At 50.9% G+C, this 20,869-nt stretch overlaps 1 protein-coding gene and 1 long non-coding RNA gene across 2 annotated transcripts; both read right to left on the bottom strand.

The window, feature by feature from the left end:
* Nucleotides 1-623: 623 nt before the first annotated feature.
* LOC123141362 (uncharacterized) lies at nt 624-3,046 on the bottom strand. Its single transcript, XR_006470233.1, has 3 exons — nt 2,859-3,046; nt 1,341-1,456; nt 624-758 (listed from the first exon to the last, which is right to left on the bottom strand). It is a non-coding gene; the product is annotated as an uncharacterized lncRNA (long non-coding RNA).
* A 2,093-nt stretch (nt 3,047-5,139) lies between these two features.
* On the bottom strand, nt 5,140-7,088 carry LOC123144168 (F-box/FBD/LRR-repeat protein At1g13570). Its single transcript, XM_044563216.1, has 3 exons — nt 6,014-7,088; nt 5,776-5,943; nt 5,140-5,679 (listed from the first exon to the last, which is right to left on the bottom strand). Exons 1-3 carry the CDS (start codon nt 6,989-6,991, stop codon nt 5,275-5,277), a joined length of 1,551 nt encoding a protein of 516 aa, XP_044419151.1. The 5' UTR covers nt 6,992-7,088; the 3' UTR covers nt 5,140-5,274.
* Nucleotides 7,089-20,869: the final 13,781 nt, after the last annotated feature.

Below are 20,869 nucleotides of genomic sequence, written 5' to 3'. Positions count from 1 at the left end.
AACCACTAAGGAAAACTGGGCCTAAAATGGTTGCAATAGAACATTCAACATTATGTTGAGTATGTGTTAGATTTCCCAAATCAAACCCTGCAAAAAAAAAAGATTTCCCAAATCAATATCAGTGTATGTTTGGCCATATGCACATGAAACAAAACTTGCAGGCAATAATTCCTTTAGCAAGACTCGCAAGCTAAATCATGAGCGCCACTACTCCGCCCCTCTTCCTATCCTTGCCACTGCCATCGGTGGTCTCCTCTTGTACGGCGGCAGTGGCGGTGCTGGGGCATCTCCGGGCATTTCTGTTTCGAGCGGTGATCCATCCGAAGCACGTTACGGGGGCGGAGTCCTCCAGAATGGATCGATGCTTTGTTTCTTAGATTCACATTCGGGGGCTTAATTCCAAGCGCAAGCAGCAATCTTTGACTATGCATTGATGCCATCTCGAGCATTTCCATGATCTTTCTGAGTTCATCAAGCACCAGTGATACCTCAGGGTCCACCTGAAGGGACACGTTTAGGGTTCATCACTGGAACCAGTTTTAAACATAACAGATGGTTCTAAAATAAACTGATGATAAATAATGCACCAACAAATTAAACAAATTAACAAAACTAATTATATACCTCGCCTGGCATTTCCAGAGTATGCGTGATTGTTAAAGTTTTCATGTCCAGCCTGACGGGAGTTCCAGGAGTTAGTATCTCCTTGTCCACTTTACTCCGGCAGTATCTTGGGCCGCAGCTAGCCTCGACAATAACTTGGAGAAGTAGGCATTTCAGTTTTTATTTTAGTTAAGAAAAGCAAAAACTACACGTGCCATCTTCATGCAGAAATGCAAAGTAAAACAGATCAATTTGGTAGTTATTTCATAGCAAAATTCATGACAAAATAAATTATTATGCCATAGAAGACTATGGCACGACGGCTACTCCGCGCAACACCGTTTGGGAGTTAACCAGGTCATGCTGATGAAATACAACAATTACATCCCTGCATGCCCAACACCACAAGCCAAATTCAATGACACATAGGTCGTCACGCTGAAAGACCATACAGAAATCGTTCGTTCTCTAGGATTTCTGTGGAACTAAAGACACGGGTGCCTCTGTTGTAATAAAACTTCATATATTTATATATATTTTGCACATGATCATAACCTTTTTTCCACAAATTTTTGTACATGTAATTAAAAAATGATTGTTTTGGGAATTTTGGAAGCATAGAAATTTACAAACTTGAAAAGGATCTCACGGAAGGCGTTTAACTTTCCAGGGCAAGTGAAAAATAATTGTGCAAGTATACTGATGAAACAACACAGAAAGAAAGGCACTTCACTTACAATGTTCGTTGTCAAAAGGACGAGAACCTCTCATGTTAGCTCTCCAACAGTTTGGAGTGGCTCCAAGTAATCTTCAATCTTTGCAAAATCCTGATTATTTTTTAAGTTTTCGTTCACTGCATGTAGATGAACCGTGTGTCATATGAGAAATCAAGCTAATCATAATGGAAATGTATGCCTTTGGAAACAAGAAAACATTATGGCTAAAAGTATTTTTACTTAAGAATTCCTTACAAGGGCCATGGACAATTCGTCAAACTAGTCCAAGCCGACTTGATAAGGGTTTTCACGTCACTTATAAATGCACCATTGTAGTTGCATATACAGTGAGAAGGTCAGTAGAAAAGAGACAAGTACATATTTCCTTCTCCAACCTATCGGGTGAGTAATTTTTCTCCCTCATCTTTTCGGGTGTAATTTTTACCTTGGAAGAACCAAATTTTTGCTCGGAAGTGCATACGCGTCAATACTCGAGCTCATCATGTTTTCTAGTTCTTCCACCATGTGTCAGTTGCATCTCTTCACTCTCCCACGCATCCCCTCTATGTAGAGGAGAGAAGCTACACACGCACACGTGTGCGCGCGCACACACGCACGCGCGCTCACACACACACAGGGACCAAGTTCCTAGTGCTGAATTGCTTCTTGGACGATCCCATCCCTGTAACTGCGCAGCCGTCCGGAAAAGCAGGCCTCCGAAACCACATCCCTTGAGAACCTGCACCATGCGAGGGGCGATAAGGTTTTTGAGGAGTGTCTCGGCGCGACTGCTCCCTCAAGTTCGACTACATCCTCTATGTCCGTCCGGCTGCTTCGACTATTTCCCCTACGGCAGGCAACCACCATGTCTTCACCACCATGGCCGAAGATGTTGCTGCACTGGAGTTTCCGGAGCCCTCGCATGTTTTGACCCTCTCTTTCTTGACATGTGCCATTGCTCTATATGTATATGCGCTAGATGTTCCTAGTCTGTTGCTAATATGGATTAAGCTTAAACGAAATCTGCCTAATTTCCTAACATGGAGGTACTAGATTCTGTAGAATTGTGTCAATATTAGCCCAATTCTTAGCGTTAGGTAAAATACCTCATGGAAAATTCCTCAGAACTAATGTGAAGGGGGCATCCCAATCATTCATAACATGTTGGGATTTGATAGAGCAGGAATTGGTTGACTTAATCCTCTGTGACTTGTAAACTTCTGTAAATATTTTTATTTTAATTAATTCATACCGTAGAACGATTGTTCTACGGGTTTCGGTTCAAAAAAAAAACTTTTCTATTTCTTTGATTTGAAAATCCTAAACCGAATGAGCCCTTGGATAGCCATTATCATAAAATAGGATTTATCCACCTAAATAACCCTAAACCCTAAAATAACAATTAATGCAACATCCGATGATAACCCCTGGATGAGCAGAACCGAGGCAACACCGCAGGCCAGGCCTCAACGCCCCGACGTATCACGGAACACATCTCGAATCAGAACGGAGTAGGGACGGGAGACTGTGCGCCTTTACCAGCTCCGACGCGCGAGTCCCTCAAGTTGCGCATCTTCTTCCGGTAGTCGGAGACGGCGGTGCGTCGGCGGGCAGCGCCAGCGTCCTCTCCGTCGGCCATCTCCTCCCGCGCGATCGGTTCCTGGGCTTTGCTTCTATGGCCAGATGGATTTTTTTTTGAACTATGGCCAGATGGAAATTAATAAACTCTCCCCACCTCTTGCCTTCTGGAACCGAATACGTAAACAGTCCGGCCCTGGGGCTATACGTAAACAGGCGACAATTATCGGGCCGGCCCATTAGCGCTTGTCTCTCGTTTCCTCTGTGGCAAGTCGCTGTAGGTTCGCTTTGTGCTAGTTTTTTTCGGTTTTCTTTTCTGTTTCTTTTTTCTTCTTTCCTTGGGTTTAAAAAAATAAATATCAGCGGTATTCCTCAGGTTCTCCTTTTCTCTTCCTTCTACTTTGGTTTTCTTTGTTTTTTCATCACTTTTCTTCCTTTCTTCTTTATACTTCGGTTTGCTTTGTTTCTCTTTGATTTCTTCAGTTTCTTTTGCTTTTCTTTTGTTTCTTAGTCAGTTTTTATCGGGTTTTCATTTTTTAACTGTTTTTCATTGTTGTTTGTGTTTAATGCATGTCTACATTTTTCAAAAGCATTGCACTTTTTTCATATATAACTGGAACATTTTTATTGTACTCATTAAACATCTATCAAATACATGATTAACATTTTTGCAAAATATATATTTTTAGATTAACTTTTTATACACGTTTGTATATTTTTCATGTACATCTAATTTTTTATATATCTTTTAACATTTTTAAATACACAATTTCGCATTTTTTAAATCCTTTTTTGAGCATTTTTTTTCTAATAGGTGTTAAGCATTTTTTACTACATGTCGAAACATTTTTTTGAATGATAATTGTTTTTGAATTATATAGAGATTTTTTCAAAATTTCACAAACAAATTTCCAAAATCTTGTAATGATTTTTTAATGTAACGTACATTTTTTTGAATGTATGGGTTCCTTTTACGAATTACATGAACATATTTTTTATAATGTATAATTATTTTTTAAATATGGCATACATTTTCTTCCAAACCTGTGATATTTTTTAAATGCCATTAACATTTTTTCGTACACATGATTAATATTTTTCGTATACATTAGAAACATCTTTCTATACAAGTTTAATATTTTTTAAATGTAAAAATTGAAAGTAGTTTATGATAATCGTAAATCACTTTCGTACTCACATTTAACACGATGTTGTTCAAAACAACAAAGCGTTACCAATTCATCAAGCAGTTTCTATCAAAGATAGCACAAACATTTCACCACACTGATGAGTCCAATTTATGTGAAAAATTCATTGAACCGGTTTCAAAGATTGACGACCAAAGACAAAGGGCACCTTGGGACTTGAAGACCGGTTCAGGAGCTGCTAATGGTGTCCTGGATTGGGGGTCTCTCACCAAGTCGCCTCTCAGCCTGGTGGGCCAGGACGAGTCGAGGACCCCATGTCGGTTCAGGAGTGGGCTACGCTAGACGGCCCATGACGTGTGAATGGAAAGCTTCCGAAAACTTGTCGTGAACTTCAAGAAGCGAGATTCGTCGAAGACACTATTTCCTAATACGTAGCTGACTTGGACGCTGTAACCCTAGACCCCCCAATACCTATATAAACCGAGGGATAGGACTCGTAGAATAACATAACAATCTCATGATAGATTATCTGTACTTTGCACTCCAACCCAAAACAATAAAAACAAACAAAACGTAGGATATTGTTTTTTCGGAGAGCCTGAACCTGGGTAAAACCTCATGTCCTTGTTACCATCACATCTAGACACTTACTTCGGGATCCCTTATCCGAGATCTATCAGTTTTAGCTCCGTCATCATGCCGCCGAGATCCGCGGGCAGGCCGCTGCAACACCCTCGATGGTGACCGCCGCCGCTGCCCCTGTGCATCCTCGAGCGCCATCGCTTTCTCGAGCTAGTACCATGCCGCCGAGATCCACGGACCACGTGCAAGCCACCACACACACCCTCGTCGGCGATTGGTCGGGGTGGAATCGAAAGTGATGGTTGCTGTGAGTGGGGAAGAGAATGAGTGGACTGGTCTAGAAATGCATAACAAAGGGGGCCGTCTCACCCCATCCAGTGCGAGAAAAAGGGTCCTTCTCACCGCCCGTCCGCGCGGACGGTTCGCAATGGGTGACGTGGCGATGAACTTGCGTCAAAATTCGTGCAGGTGGTCAGATAGTGGATGAAGCGTTCGTGACGGGATCCTCAATATCTGACGTGAGACTTTTAGTGATTCTGTTAATGTTTCGATATACAAACCTTAGTAATAACCTTTTTTAACTGAGTAGTAAAAAAGGCTTGTGGCTTATTGATAGGTTTGGGTGCTTTTTCTTTAACCATGCCTAATTAATTAGCTCTAGTTGAACTATGCATGATCATGGTGGTAGTACTTGGTGTGTGCAGGGCTCCGGCTATCGTCCTCCCTCGGCCGGCACACGGTGACACAGGGCTCCTGCCAGAGCCACGCCTTGCTGATCTCTGACACGTGCTCTTGGACGACCTTAAGTAGCAGGCGGACGCTCTCCCCTGGTCATGGTGCCCCGGAGTTCCTACGTCTTCCGGGGTGACGAGCACCAGCTGCTCGAGGACAGGAGCCCTGCGCAGGACGAACCTTAGCAGCCGCAGCTCGCACCTCGTCCCTCGGAAGTTCACCACCTTGAGGAACGTCAGGTGGTCGAGAGCGATCTCGCACTCGAGAACGATGTCCGCGCCCTCGCCGGTCCCCGCCGTGCCGCCGCACGCGTCTGGGAGCTGCAAGTTCGATCCACAGAGCCGGTAGCTCGTTAGGGTCGCACGCCGTGGCAAGTCAGGTTCGAATGGATCATGTATGTATATCAGGATGCTTACCCGGATAAAGAGGCGCTCGAGGAGCGGCGCCACGACAAGCTCTAAGAATCCGGAGAAGCGAGTAACATCGTCGTCGCCCATGGAGACGGAGTCCATTAGCAGCTGCAGCTCTTCTAGGTTCGGGGCATCCACGTCGCCCTCCGCGAACAATCGCTCTTCTTCCAGGTGCTGATCGTATAAAAGACACCGTTAATCGCCTAATTGGTTTCCTAGGCAAGAACAGGTTTGAATATCGTACCAGCATGCCCACGGAACAAAGTGTCAAAATCTTGGCATGCGCGACCTGATCCAAGAAGCCCGAGTAGGCGAACTCGTGAATTACTTCGTCGTATACGCCGTAGCCGATGTGGGTCAGGTACGCGTCCTTTAGCTCCGGCCTGGCATCGGTCCTGCCGCCCGGGCCAACGAACTCCACGCCGGACGGCTCGTCCTCTCTCCAGATGAGGAGGACGTCGCCGTGGTAGACGACGGACTCCAGCACGGGCGCGGCCACCTGCAGGTGGCGCATGGCCAGGCAGCGCACGATCTCCAGGCCCCGCAGCCTCTCGCCGGCGACCCTCACCGACACGAGAAGGTGGCAGCTCTCCAGGCTCAGAAACTCGAGCAGCCGGCACCCGGAGACCACGTCCCGGACAGCATCGTCGGTGACGTCGACTTGGTTGAGGGAGAGCGATGTGAGACCGGCGAGCCCCGCCGTGCCGGGTGGGACGTCGCGGAGGCTGCACCGGCCGAGGCTGAGCACCGCGAGGGAGCTCTCGGCCTGGAAGAGGTCCGCGGGAAGCTCCAGAGCCCCGCGGCCGTCGGCGTGCTGCGTCAGGTCCACCCCCACCTCCCTGGCGCCTCTCCCCAAGGCGGCCGCGGCCCACCGGACGACGTCCCGCCCAAACGCGTCGAACGGGGACAGCGCCACGCGGAACACGTCGAGGGGCGCCGCGCCGTGGGCCTCCAGGCAGCGGTTCACCGTGGCCACGATCCGCCCCAGGGACTGGCCGCGGGCGAATTCGCGGTCGGTGAAGTCGAGGACGGCGGAGGCGGCGAGCGCGTGGAGCCACAGGCACGGCCACCTCGTGGAGAGGGCGCTGGTGCGGACGGCTTGTTTGAGGGGGACCCGGCCGACGATCGAGTGGAGGACGTCGTCGGGGAGGCCACTCAGCCGGTCCTCCTCAGATGGTGCTCCCTTAACTCTGCACTGCTTCGTGTTGGATTCGATCTCCATTGCCACGCGCGGTCGAGCTCGTGTAGAGCCTTCCAAGTGACGCACTGGAATACGTGCGAGTGCGTGGTGGTAATGCGATTTGTTGATGGAGCGCTTTGGCCTAGGCCTTTTTATACAGTTTTGCTAGAACTCATCTAGATGAGATATAGTTTGGTCTCATTCATCTTTTATAGTCATTGGATGTGATGCTATAAGATGCGTGTGTGCTGACGTGGGTTGTATCTGTTTTTGTTTTCAAGGTGAATAAGACCAAATTATATCTCATCTAAATGAGTTCTAGGCACTCCCCTTTTTATACGTAACATCCAGCCACTGTTGCGTTGAAAATGTTCACTCACCTTCTCTTGCAAGATTTGAATGGAAAAGATGGGAGCAGGTTGGACTAAAAGTTGAGAAAAAGGATGAGGGGTTTCTGCTCTGTTCAATCTCCACTTGAATCTTATTTCCAGATTTCAGAACAGCCCCACAAGTACTCCCATCAATGCTCACTTCCTGGTTCAGAATAGAATTAGAGGAGCCATCAGGATCAGGTTCAGACTTCAGAACTGTGGTGTAAGTTCAGAATTAGAGGAAACACACGATCCATAGCCAAGATACTGAAAATGTAGAAAAGGGGAGAACCACATCTTGGTGTCGTGCTGGAGTAGTGGTGCACAACTCCATCTACTAGATTTCAACTCTGGTGCTTACATTTGTACGGCAGGAGCTTTCTATATTGTATTTCTCCCAAAGAAAAGAAAAGAAATGGAGAAGCGGTCTACTCCAAAACTATTGTGCAGTTGTTCTTTCTATGGAATTTATATAAAGTTCAAGAATCTAGTCTGGCTACCATCCCGGTGCGGCACGAGCGGCACATTTCTTACCAATATAAATATGCAAATTACTTATCCGGCGGGCCCCCCACGGGCCCGCTACAAATGCTGCCTCGGCTTTGGATCCGGTGTCCGACCAACCAGCGTCTGCGCTCGCCCTGGACGAATCCCCCCGCGGGCCCGCTGCAGATGCTGCCACGGCTTTGGATCCGGTGATTGACCAACCAGCGTCTGCGCTCGCTGCGGTTCCCGATCCTTTGGCCCGCCCCGCGTGTCCGTCTAGCCCCGCCACTACTGCTGATTCGTTGGTTCCCGCGCGCCCGCATGAGGCGTGGCTGGCTGATGATGGCCCACCGCCTAGCGGCATGCACATGCATGACCCTTCGCCTGACGCTTCGGCCCCTGCACGCTCGCCAGCCTGCCCTCCGCCCCAAAGTGCTGCCCCGCTCTCCACCACGCCCGCGGCTTCAGACACCGGCTCCACTTCCTTGGCTGCGTTTGTGGACGTGCTCTCCGTTCGCCCCCAACCCCTTCTGGCCGCGCCGCCGTGCCGTCGCCGGCGAGAGCTTCCCGCTGACTTCACCCCCCCACCCCGCCGAAGCTTTAGGATCGCCAAAGCTGACCAGGGCCTCAATTCCGAGATGAAGGCGAAGCGGGTTCTTCTGCGTCGCCTTGGGCTGGTCAAGGACGACAATGCGGCCATCCCAAGCGAGATGCTAGACAGATACGCCCTCCTGTTCGAGCGACCTTTGGCGGAGGACGTTGTCGAGGCATTCGCCGACTTCTTCGGTTGGGATCTTCCTGGACGTGCACCAGCCTCGTGCTCTCGCACCACGTCTCGCCTAGTGGAGGCCTAGCCGTTTCGCTTGTTGCGCTTTCAAACGCCCCCCCATAACTGTTAATGGATCACAATCTTAAGATTATCTTCTGGAATGTGCGCGGCTTAAACTCCGGTTCTAAACGTACGGCCGTCCGCAACGTGATCTTCGCTGCAGCCCCCACCATTGTGTGCTTGCAAGAAACTAAACTTGCCCACATCTCGGACTCCACGGTTGTTGAGGATATAGACCTGGGAGTCACCCGCCAGGAGGGCCGGGTTACACTAAGGGTCATTGCCAGAAGCCCGGAGCTAAGTTTCAAGATAATGGGCCAGAGATGGGCTGAGACCCGGCGATGGCTTAAAGCCCGTAGTACAATCTTTATTGTTATAGTAGACTTGTAGTGTAAGGCAAGTATTGTTTAGAGTCCGAGCCGGACACTCTTATGAGCCGGCCGGGACTCTAAGGGCCGCTGGGTGTCAACCTCCCTATATAAAGGGACGACCCGGCAGCGGTTTAGGGGCGACAACAATCTGATCGAGAGCCGGGCATAGCTGTTTAGCTCCCTGGTTATCGTAACCCTGATTAATACCACCTCAACTGGACGTAGGCTTTTACCTTCACCGTAAGGGGCCGAACCAGTATAAACCCTCGTGTTCCTTGTCCCGCATAACCCCTTCAAGCTTCCTAGTTGCGATGGCTCCACGACTAAGTCCTAGCTCGAGGACATCTGCCGTGACAATTCCACGACAGTTGGCGCCCACCGTGGGGCTGGCGCACGGTGGATTTGAGTTCTTGAAGGGCAGCTTCGAAGGGCTCAAGGGATACGCTGTGGGCCGGATGACCAAGAGTCGTCGCGGCAAGCTCTACATCGACGATGCGGACTGGGGCCCCGACGCCGGCTCAGTGGAGTACGGGTACCGGGTCCCCTTCGGTGGAATTCATGTCTTCATCGGCAAGATTGGTGAGCCGGGCCCCGAGCCGGATCCCCGCGCCGATCTCATCGAAACGGCTCAGCGCGCACGACCCGCCCGGGCCCGGCCTGCCTTAAGGCGCGCTTTTGTGGGATGCATCCACGGAGGGCCCTCTGATCCATCCGGGTCTGGTGATGAGGCGGCCGCCGGCTCTGACGGCGAGTCGGCCGCTGATGAGTCAAACTCGTTGTACCACCTTCAAGATGGCAGGCTCATGAGTTATTCCGATGGCAACAGTATTCCGGACCTTTTTGAGCCACCAAGTCAGGTCGGAGTTTTTATGGCTGGTGCGCAGCCTGTTCAGAACCCCGCTGCCGGATCAGGAAAACCCGGTGCCTTCCCCGGCTCAGGTGCTGATGGATCTCACGGATAAGATGACGGCCCTGTTAACTGCCACGGTTGACCCGGCAGATCAAGCTCAGCATGATGCGGAGGTGGCACAGTTAAAATTGGATCTGAGGAAAGCTAAAGAAGATCTTGCAGCAGAAGGGATCAGGCTGGCGGCAGAGCGGGCGGCTCTCGACGCCCGGACTCAGTTGATTCAGGCGCAGTCCTTCCAACTCACGATGGATCAAAACGCGGCCAACGAGGTCATGAGAAGGAGGCATCAGAAGGCCCAGTCTCGACTCCCGCCGGTTTACGATCCGCGCAATCTCTTCAACACGCCAGGTGCGGGATCCAGTAACCCACCAGGAGTCATTGCGCCCGGGTCAGGACCCCTTATTCAGCCACGAGTGATGGGGCCTCCCCAGGTGCCCCCTGCCCCGCCTCAGTATGTGCCAATACCCCCGGGTCATTACGATAACCCGCTGGAGAACATGATAGCTGCGGCAGCACGACTGGCGGCTCTCCCGTTGACGGCGATTCTTCGGCGGCCGTCGAAGCCCGCCGGGTCAGGGAACTCCTGCAGACGGCTCTGGCACAGCAAGAGGCGTACTCCTACAACCGGGACAGGATCCACTCGACTCCTCGCCCAGGCCAGAGCCCGAGTTACAGCCGGCACATGGTCTCAGCAACCGGCTCAAGTAATGTCCGACGCCATGACCCACCCCCTGGCCATGGCCCGGCTCATGTTGGAGCCTTCTACGCAGCAGACCAAGCACGGCAAGAGGCGGAGCAGGTGCCGCAATTGACGGCTTACCAACCCCCCCCGGTTTATCCGACGGCGTCCGTTGATGTGGGTATTTCTACCAGGACCGGGGGTGTCCCTTGTTTGGTGCCGGCCATCCGTAATGAACGTCTACCTAAGGACTTCAAAGGCCCTAGGAAGGTGCCTAACTATACAGCTGACTTACAGCCTGCGGCCTGGATTGAGAGTTATGAGATGGCTATGGAATTGCTAGAGGTCAGCGAGGCGGCCATGGCCAAATATTTCACCATGATGTTAGATGGAACTGCCCGCACGTGGTTAAAAGGGTTACCGCCGAACTCCATTGGGTCTTGGGCTGAGCTGAAAGCCCGGTTCATTCAAAACTTCAAAGATACCTGCAGGCAATCTATGTCAATCGTGGATCTGACTAACTGTAAGCAGCAGGAGGGTGAATCCACGACCCATTGGGTTCGCCGGGTCAAGGAGATCATACATTCATCGGATAAGATGGATGCCGGCTCTGCAGTCTTGATGTTGGAACAGAACTGTCGCTTTGTGCCCCTAAAGATGAAACTTGGGCGGCTTAAACGCGACTGCACGGATATGGGTACGCTAATGGCGGCTCTTGTCAAGTACGCCGATTCTGATGGTACCAAGGATCCCCCTTCAGATGATGAAAGGACAGGGAAGGGAAAGAAGAACGGCAATGGCAAGAGTCCTCAGTTTAACCCGGGGAATCAAGGAGGAGGCAAGCGCAAGGCCGATGGCGGCCTGGAGTTCGTAGCCAACACCCAAGGCAACAACCAGCGACGCAAGGGGAGGCCCCCTCCCCGAGGCGGCGGGTCAGGACCTTCTCTGGAGCAGCTGTTGAATGAACCTTGTCCGAGACACGGTTCTAGAGAGAAGCCAGCGACTCATCTGTGGAAGGATTGTGCTATCATGAAGGCCTTTAAAAGCTACAATGGTCCGGGTGGCGGCTCAGGCGCTGGCGGCTTTCATGGCCCGGGCGGCGGGTCAAATTCCGGTCCTCAAAACGGTCAAGGGGGCTTTAATCAACAGTCTGGTCAGGGTCATCAACAGCAGCAGGGGGGTTATCAGACCAACCCAAAGCAGCTTAGCGGTGGACAGTATCACGTGTTCACCACTAGTTTGTGCAAAGCGGCGGGTCAAATTCCGGGTCTTCCAGGAAGGTGACCTTGTGCTCCGGCTCATCCAGGATCAAGCAGATGCACACAAATTATCCCCACCTTGGGAAGGGCCCTTTGTGGTCAGTAAGAACTTGCACAACGGGTCATATTACCTCATTGATATCCGGGAGCATAAAGACTCGCGTAAATCTGAGGAGGAGACCCGTCGGCCGTGGAACATAGCTCAGCTTCGGCCTTACTACACTTGAGCTACCGGCTCTTGTGGTGTATATATTTATCTCAGCCATGTATATATTATGATAAAGCAATAAAGCAGGACCTCTGTCCTTTGCTCTCTTCCAAATATGTGTGTTGCTGACTTACAGAAGATCCGGCTTATGATCATCTTCGAATCTAGCTGTAAGCAGTAAAGTCACTTGGGGGCTTCCTGTTCACACATGGGTCGTATTCGAACCCAAGAGAACATAGCTGTCGATACCCATTTGATTGGCAAAGTGCCGAGCTCATTGGGAAGTTGCCTCTGGTCATATTTGAATCATAGTGTAACCCCTCTGAGAACCGACGTGGATCGTATTCGAATCAGCGTCGTTAAACAATTTTCAGAATCACTTGGGGGCTTCCTGTTCAAACATGGGTCGTATTCGAACCAAAGAGAACATAGCTGTCGATACCCTCTTGATTGGCATCGCCACACCCACTGGGGGCTATATGATCGTATCCGAATCTTAGCTTAACCCCTTTGGACCGAGTTTCTGGTCGTATTCGAACCGGAAGCCCCTAAGTTTTTATATTTTATCACAAGTCTACTCTGATCATGTCAAAGTATGTACTGCCGGGTCTCACTTACCGGCTTAATTTTGGTTTATCTTGTTAGTTGAACATCATGGATGTCATCAAGACAAGTAAATTCGAGTTAAGGTACCAACCGTGCTACCCGGGTTATTTAAACCGGAAGTATGCTTACAGGCTGTTAAGTGTGTTATCACAGCTATGTTCAGAGTATAGTTAAGGGCCAGTCTTTTCGGTTCGTATTCCGGGTTATCCATCTCAAACACCTGATTCTCAGGGCGGTAAGCCGCCTTGCGATTTGTGATTTACCTTTCTATGCAGATACTTAAAGGCACCTTTTAAGGTTGAGAAGGACAAAGGGATAATTACGACCCGGAAGAACACAAAGGATAATTTCAAGGGATTTCAGCGTTCATTACGTGCACGATGGCACGGCAGAGATAAAATGTTGCACCTAGTCTATTACAAAATTCCTCAAGTCTCAAGGTTGGAGCGTTGTTCGATGAACCGCCAGCCGCTTTACGATGCCTGCTGGGTTGAAGTCCCCGGCTCGTCCTCTGCTCCGGTTGATCCCGAGACCTCGAAGGTTGACGACTTCCAGTCGATGCCGCGGAGAGCTTCGAACTGAGCTTCTTCGTCGATTAACCCGGCCGGGTTAATCTCCGGGGCGAAGGTGTGCTGGCGAGCCGGAGGAATCAGATTGATAGCTTCATAGCGAGGGGTTGGAATCCTCTGATTCTCCGCGTTGTACCCCGGCTGATACTTGGTTAAGTCGGTGTCGTTCCCGATGATGGTGGCCACCGGGCGTACAGCCTTAACACATGCCGCGAAGTCCTGCTGGTCGAAGGCGGAGCCGTCTTCCTTCAAGCTCGGGTAACCCAGTGCGATGTCTGCCGGGTCTAGCTCCGGCAGGAATGCTTTGGCCCGGCTCAGCGCGGCAATTGCTCCGGATCTTGCGGAGGCTCGGCGTAGCTCCTGGATCCGCTGTGGCAGAACAGCGAGCCGGCGCAGGACTTCGGCCAGATGGGTTGGCACCTCGTTGGATAGGGCCACCACAGCTAAAGCGCGCTGTGACCCGGTGTAGAGTTGTTCCACCAGGGTGTACACGGCCTTTAGCTTGGTGACCACGCTCTGGTTCAAGTTGGCGCTTCTGGAACCTGTTTAACAACATCAGATGACCCGGTGATAAGGATGAATCAGGAGATGTAAACATTCTAACATGAATGAAAGCCGGTGAGGCGACTTACCGAAGATGGCAGCTACCATTTGGGACACTTGGCGCTTTAGGCTGGAGAGTTCGGCGGTTTTTTCAGAGAGTGCCTTCTCCGCCTGTTCCGCCCGGGTTACCAGTGCGGCTTTCTCTTCAGCCCAGGCCTTCCGCTCAGCATCAAATTCGGTCTTCAGCTTTTCTTGAGCAGCGATGCTGGAGACAAACTTGGCGTTTGCCTTCCGGGTCTCCATCTCTTGTGCCTTCAGCCGGCTCTTGAGATCCGCCAGGTCCGACTCTAATTTCTTGCCAACAGCCTGCATATATTTCCGGGTTATTAACAGTCATTCTATAAAGTCCCAAGCGCTTTCCAAGCAAAGACACTTGGCACTTGGGGGCTAATGCATATTGAACGTATCTATCTATGTACGGCCGGCTCAGTTCAGTAAGCCGGAATCTAAGTCTACAACATATTCAAGTATAAGTGCTAGACTTGGGGGCTAGGATGACAAGGATCACTATGCAGAAATAAGAAAACAGCAGAAGGTTACCTCAGATTTCTGTTGGATCTGGTTGACCATGGCGATCTCGGCGTCTCGGCTCTTGTGAACTTGGCTGATGTAGCCTGAGACAAGCTCTCCAATGCTTAAATCGGTGTAGCTGGAGAGATCCAGATTCACCCGATGGGGTTGCAGCAACTCCCCCTTCGCGGAGCATTTGGCCAGTGCGGTCGGCCTCCCCGGCTCAACATACTCCGTCCGGGTAATTACCACGTCCGGGTCGTTAGCTGGTGGGGCTGAGCCGGACGCCTCCGGGTTAGCTGACGCTTCGGTTGTTCTCTTGGTGGTCGGGGCAGGGGCTTCAGGCGCCGTGTCCATGGGAATGGTGGCTTCGGGGGCGGAGGCGGCTGGCGGCTCTTGAGCCGTCGTCTCCGGCTCAGGCAAGTCTGGCACTCCGGCTGACCTGGTCTTCTTTGCTCTTTTGGTGAGCTTTGCCTGGGCACTGAAAAGACAGAAGTGTTAGGTATACAAAAAGTAAGTACAGACAGATAATGTAAGGAGATTGTTATTACCCGGGTGCAGTCTTGAAGGCCGGCAGACTTGACTGCATGGAGTCACCCGAAGAGGGGGAGGTCTCCTGGTAATTGGAGTCAGAAGAGTTGAGTGGCTGACGGATGACACCCGCCAACGGATGAAAAGGGTACAGGTGAGAAAAAACCTCAGTGCGGCGCTTCCTTGTTGCATCGCGTAACCCGGTGGAGAGGTCGGTGTCCTTGCGGGCCCGGGTGTGACGTCGGCTTTCGTGAACCTGCTGCTTCAAAAGAAATTGAGGGTCTTGATGAGCTAATGGATGGGAAAAGCTTACTTTCTGGGTTACCCTTCGGACTTTCAGCTGTGGTAAGGGCTCCGAGCCGGAGGAAAGTGATGTTACCTCTTCAACCACCGGGTTACTGGCGCCGGTGTCATCCTGTCAATAAGCAAGTGTTGATAAGGCGGACAGCATCAGACAACATATACAGCAAGAATTTAAAAGATTTAAGGGTTACCTCTGACTCGGAGCTATCGCTTAACTGCATTAGCTCCGAAGCAGTGGGTCTGCTGCCCTTCTTGCGAGGGGCGGCTTTCTTGGCGGCTTTCTTCGCCTTCCTGGCCTTCTTGGCCGCCTCATGGTCATACTTGACCCGCCAGAATTTATCATCAGCCTGAGAAATACAGTAATGAATTCTTGAAATGGTTCAGAGCAAGGTGACATATCAAAGAAGCTGAAAGGTTAAAGTCAGCGGCTTACCGCTGGGGCTGGATTGGTCTTGCAGAACGGGGCTAGCCCGGTTCTTCTACAGTCTGCCAGGCTCTCGTTTAACAGAGCCTTGGTCTCTTCTTCGGCAACGTCTTCTGGAAGGTCGTTGCGACTGTGCCTCTGCGGGTCATCCTTTCGCCCGGTGTACTCACACATTAAGCCGGGGCGGCGGCTCAATGGGATCACCCGCCATGAGATCCAGACCCGGACCAGGTCTATTCCGTTCAGACCGTTGCCTAGCAGGGCCTTGATCTTATTGATCGTTGGAAGCAGAGGCTGGCGTTCCGCGGCAGTCAGCTTGTCGGATAGCGGATGAGTCGGCTCCAGGCGCGTTGGGCGAAAGCCGGGCAGCGGGCTCTCATCAGCCGGGGACGTGTCTTGGCAGTAGAACCAAGTCATGTTCCAGTCCTTGGGGTGACTTGGCGGTTCTGCGTAAGGAAATAGACAGTCCCTGCGCCGTTGGATGGAGATGCCGCCTAACTCTAGACTTGGACCGTTTGCGCACTCGGTTTGGCGGTTCAAATAAAACAGCTCTCTGAAGAGCAGCAGACTCGGCTCTTCTCCAAGATATACTTCACAAAAACTTGGAAGTTGCAGATGTTGGATATGGAATTGGGTCCTATATCCTGAGGTCGAAGGTCAAAGAAGTTGAGCACGTCCCGGAAGAATTTTGAGCCGGGCGGTGCGAAGCCCCGGCTCATATGGTCCGCAAAGATCACTACCTCCCCCTCCCTCGGCTGTGGTTTTTCTTCTGACGGATCAGGGGCACGGTAGGACATCACTTCCTTCCTGGTCAGATATCCGGACTTAACGAAGTTGGCCAGGGTCTCATCAGTGACGTTGGATCTCATCCAGTTGCAAGTGATGGGAGCTTTGGGAGGCATGGTGACGGTTGGTGGTCTATGATAAAGAGGAAAGTGTCCGGGTTAATTATAAGCCGGAGTTTATCATTCAAACTACAATGACGGCTTATGAAGGGGACTAATGGTATGTATTGATACGGTGGGTTATCTAAGCCGTCGAGGCATTCAGGATGAGTTGGTCATCTACGGCTTACTGCGGTTAAGTCGGAAGATACTACAGAGCATGGTTCTCTTTAAACCGGAAAGTTCTACGGCGCGTGTTTTCTTTAAGTCGGAAATATAAGCCGCCAAGATTCAAGGGCTGCAGTTTTTACTAAGTGTGGTAAAACAGATTTCACATATTACAGTAACTTTTTCGGATCAAAATGGTCGGGTGAGGTGAAAATTTTCTAGACCTAAAAAACAAAGGCAGGAGAAGTTCTTGAGGTTGAACACAGTTCTTATGCAGTAAAAAGAGGATTTCTTGCAGATGAAATGAGTTCCGAACGTCTACCGCAGTGGTTTTACGCAAGGATAAAGATCAACCGACTACAGTGGTGACGAGGACTGCCGAGTTTCTGGGCAAAGGTGACGAACACGAAGAACGGGAGGAACCCTACCACAGATCTGTTCTAGCAAGGCAGAGAAGACTCACCGGAGTTGAGGAAGAGCGAAGGTCGCCGCCGTTATCTGGTCCGGGTCAGGGTGATGCAGCGGCCGGGTCGATGAAGATCAGGGGCGCGACGGCGGCGGCGGCGGCAGAAGCTCGGGCAGAGGAACGACAGCGCGAGGAAGAAGAAGGAAGTGTGAGAAGAGAGTGCCGGGCCGGCCTATTTATAAGGTAAGTCATAAGTGGGCGCGATATTCAAGGAGACCACGGTGTGGATATCTCCCCCTCACGGCGCCTCGATTTTCGGAAAGACAGTAACAGCAGAGATCCGTTGCGGATCTGGCGGAGTAAAAAACAGACTTAATGGAGGATGACGTCATGGCGGATTATCCGGAGTCCGGAGAATGACGTCACACCGGGTTATGGCCTTCACACGAACGGTAAGCCGGAGATTTTTCTGTCGGCAGAGTTGAAGATTGACACGAGCCGGCTCAAGTCAATCTGGGGCCTAATGTTGAGGATATAGACCTGGGAGTCACCCGCCAGGAGGGCCGGGTTACACTAAGGGTCATTGCCAGAAGCCCGGAGCTAAGTTTCAAGATAATGGGCCAGAGATGGGCTGAGACCCAGCGATGGCTTAAAGCCCGTAGTACAATCTTTATTGTTATAGTAGACTTGTAGTGTAAGGCAAGTATTGTTTAGAGTCCGAGCCGGACACTCTTATGAGCCGGCCGGGACTCTAAGGGCTGCTGGGCGTCAGCCTCCCTATATAAAGGGAGGACCCGACAGTGGTTTAGGGGCAACAACAACCTCATCGAGAACCGGGCATAGCTGTTTAGCTCCCTGGCGATCGTAACCCTAATCAATAACACCTCGAACTGGACGTAAGCTTTTACCTTCACCGTAAGGGGCTGAACCAGTATAACCCTCGTGTTCCTTGTCCCGCATAACCCCTTCAAGCTTCCTAGTTGCGATGGCTCCACGACTAAGTCCTAGCTTAAGGACATCCGCCGTGACAATTCCACGACAACGGTCCTCGACACCCTCGGACCCTCTTTTGAGGACTTCTTCTTCCTCCCGGCCTCTGGCACACGCGGGGGCGTGGTCCTTGCTTGGCGCAGATCACAAGTCTCCTTCTCTAACCCTCTGATTGGAGAACATCATATCACCGCTCTTGTTACCCCCGTCGGCGGCAACGGGCATTGGTGGCTCACCGGCGTGTATGGCCCCCAGGATGATGAGGCAAAGCTTGACTTCTTAGCCGACCTCCACGATGTGCGCGATTCACGCATCGGGCCTTGGCTCCTTGGCGGTGACTTCAACATGATCACCTCGGCTGCCCACAAGAACACCCCGAATCTGAACCATTGCGTCATGAATTGATTCCGACGTTTCATTGTTGATGAGGAGCTCCGCGACATGTACCTGCACGGGCGCCGCTACACTTGGTCTAGTGAGCGTGAAACGCCAACCCTCGTGCGCAACGACAGGATCTTGTGCACTTCCGGATGGGAGGTCGCGCACCCGCATTGCCTTTTACACTGCCTCTCCTCCACGGCATCCGACCATTGCCCGTTGGTGGTGGATTGTGCTGCTCGCCCCGCGGGGGCGCGTAGGTTTCATTTTGAGCACTTTTGGCCGAAGCTAGACGACTTCCATGACACGGTCTCAGATGCTTGGAACTCGACCCCCCCGGACGCGGATCCCTTCCGTCGCATTGTGGCCCGCCTCAAGGCCACCGCGCGACACCTCCAACGTTGGAGTGCGCGCACAATCGGCGGTGTCTCTCTGCAGCTGCAGGTAGCGCGCGAGCTGATTGCCCGCCTGTAACGCCCACGATGCGGCTATATCTCCCACGTTTCGAGGCACGACTTAGAGGCATAACCGCATTGTGGTTTTGTCGCAAGAAGGGTCATCTTCACACAATCCCATGTAATGAACAAGAATGGGATAACGAGAGTTGGCTTACAATCGCCACTTCACACAATACATAAATTAATTCATACATCATCCAAAATCCACACATAGACCGACTACGGTCAAAACCAAATGAAAAAAGATAACCCCAAATGCTAGATCCCCGATCGTCCCAACTGGGCTCCACTACTGATCATCAGGAAAAGAAATATAGTAACGACCACGTTCCTCATCGAACTCCCACTTGAGCTCGGTTGCGTCATTTGTACTGGCATCGTCGGCACCTGCAACTGTTTTGGTAGAATCTGTGAGTCACGAGGACTCAACAATCTCACACCCGCGAGATCAAGACTATTTAAGCTTATAGGAAAGGATGGTGAAATGAGGTGGAGCTGCAGCAGGCACTAAGCATATATGGTGGCTAACATACGCAAATGAGAGCGAGAAGAGAAGCAACGCAACGGTCGCGAAGCTAGAAATGATCAAGAAGTGATCCTGAAACTACTTACGTTCATGCATAACTCCAACCGTGTTCACTTCCCGGACTCCGTCGAGAAGAGACCATCACGGCTACACACACGGTTGATGTATTTTAATTAAATCAAGTGTCAAGTTCTCTACAACCGGACATTAACAAATTCCCATCTGCCTCATAACCGCGGGCACGGCTTTCGAAAGATAATACCCTGCAGGGGTGTCCCAACTTAGCCCATCATAAGCTCTCACGGTCAACGAAGGATAAACCTTCTCCCGGAAACACCCGATCAGTCTCGGAATCCCGGTTTACAAGACATTTCGACAATGGTAAAACAAGACTAGCAAGACCACCCGCTGTGCCGACAAATCCCGATAGTAGCTGCACATATCTCGTTCTCAGGGCACACCGGATAAGCTAAGCGTACAGGTACCAACGTAACCCAAGTTGCCAAGGGACGGTCCCGCACGGTGCTCTAGTTTGGACCAGTACTCAGAGGAACACTGGCCCGGGGGTTTAAATAAAGATGACCCTCGGGCTCGCGAAAACCCAAGGGAAAAAGGCTTAGGTGGCAAATGGTAAAACCAAGGTTGGGCCTTGCTGGAGGAGTTTTATTCAAGGCGAACTGTCAAGGGGGTCCCATAAATCACCCAACCGCGTAAGGAACGCAAACTCAAGGAACATAATACCGGTATGACAGAAACTAGGGCGGCAAGAGTGGAACAAAACACCAGACATAAGGCCGAGCCTTCCACCCTTTACCAAATATACAGATGCATTAATTAAATAAGAGATATTGTGATATTCCAAAATATCCATGTTCCAACATGGAACCAACTTGAACTTCACCTGCAACTAGCAACGCTATAAGAAGGGCTGAGCAAAAGCGGTAACTTAGCCAAACAACGGTTTGCTAGGAAAGGATGGTTAGAGGCTTAACATGGCAAAATGGGAGGCATGATATAGCAAGTGGAACGTAGCGCAGCATGGCAAAAGAACGAACAACTAGCAAAGCAAAGATAGAAGTGATTTCGAGGGTATGGTCATCTTGCCTGCAAGGTTCTCAGAGTTGTCGAAAGCTTGATCCTCGTAAGCGTACTCAACAGGTTCCTCGTACACGAACTCGTCTCCCGGCTCTACCCACAACAAGATCACAAGCAAAGGAAGCACAATCAATCACGGAAAATGCACAAGCAACATGATGCAAAACATGTATGATATGCGAGATGTGGTATGCGATGCATATGCGTGCTCCGGAAGAAAAAAGGGTGAACAAGGCAGTAACTTTGCAAACCAAGGATTCCACTGGAAAGATGAGATGATTTCGGTCGAAATCGATATAAAGATCACCGGAAACGGATGCACGGTTTGCAAATGGCAAGCAAAACAAGAATGACAC

Source organism: Triticum aestivum, chromosome 6D (assembly GCF_018294505.1).
Source record: "Triticum aestivum cultivar Chinese Spring chromosome 6D, IWGSC CS RefSeq v2.1, whole genome shotgun sequence".
In the NCBI taxonomy this organism is placed as follows: domain Eukaryota; kingdom Viridiplantae; phylum Streptophyta; class Magnoliopsida; order Poales; family Poaceae; genus Triticum; species Triticum aestivum.
This window is presented reverse-complemented; position numbering and strand designations above follow the sequence as displayed.

What these genes read in the sequence shown, in the direction of transcription:
- LOC123144168 (XM_044563216.1), bottom strand. Translation starts at nt 6,991, where the DNA reads ATGGAGATCGAATCCAACACGAAGCAGTGCAGAGTTAAGGGAGCACCA. An exon ending in TTTGTTCCGTGGGCATGCTG is followed by an intron (nt 5,944 to 6,013) that starts GTACGATATTCA and finishes TTATACGATCAG; the next exon opens with CACCTGGAAGAAGAGCGATT. An exon ending in TCGAGCGCCTCTTTATCCGG is followed by an intron (nt 5,680 to 5,775) that starts GTAAGCATCCTG and finishes TCGAACTTGCAG; the next exon opens with CTCCCAGACGCGTGCGGCGG.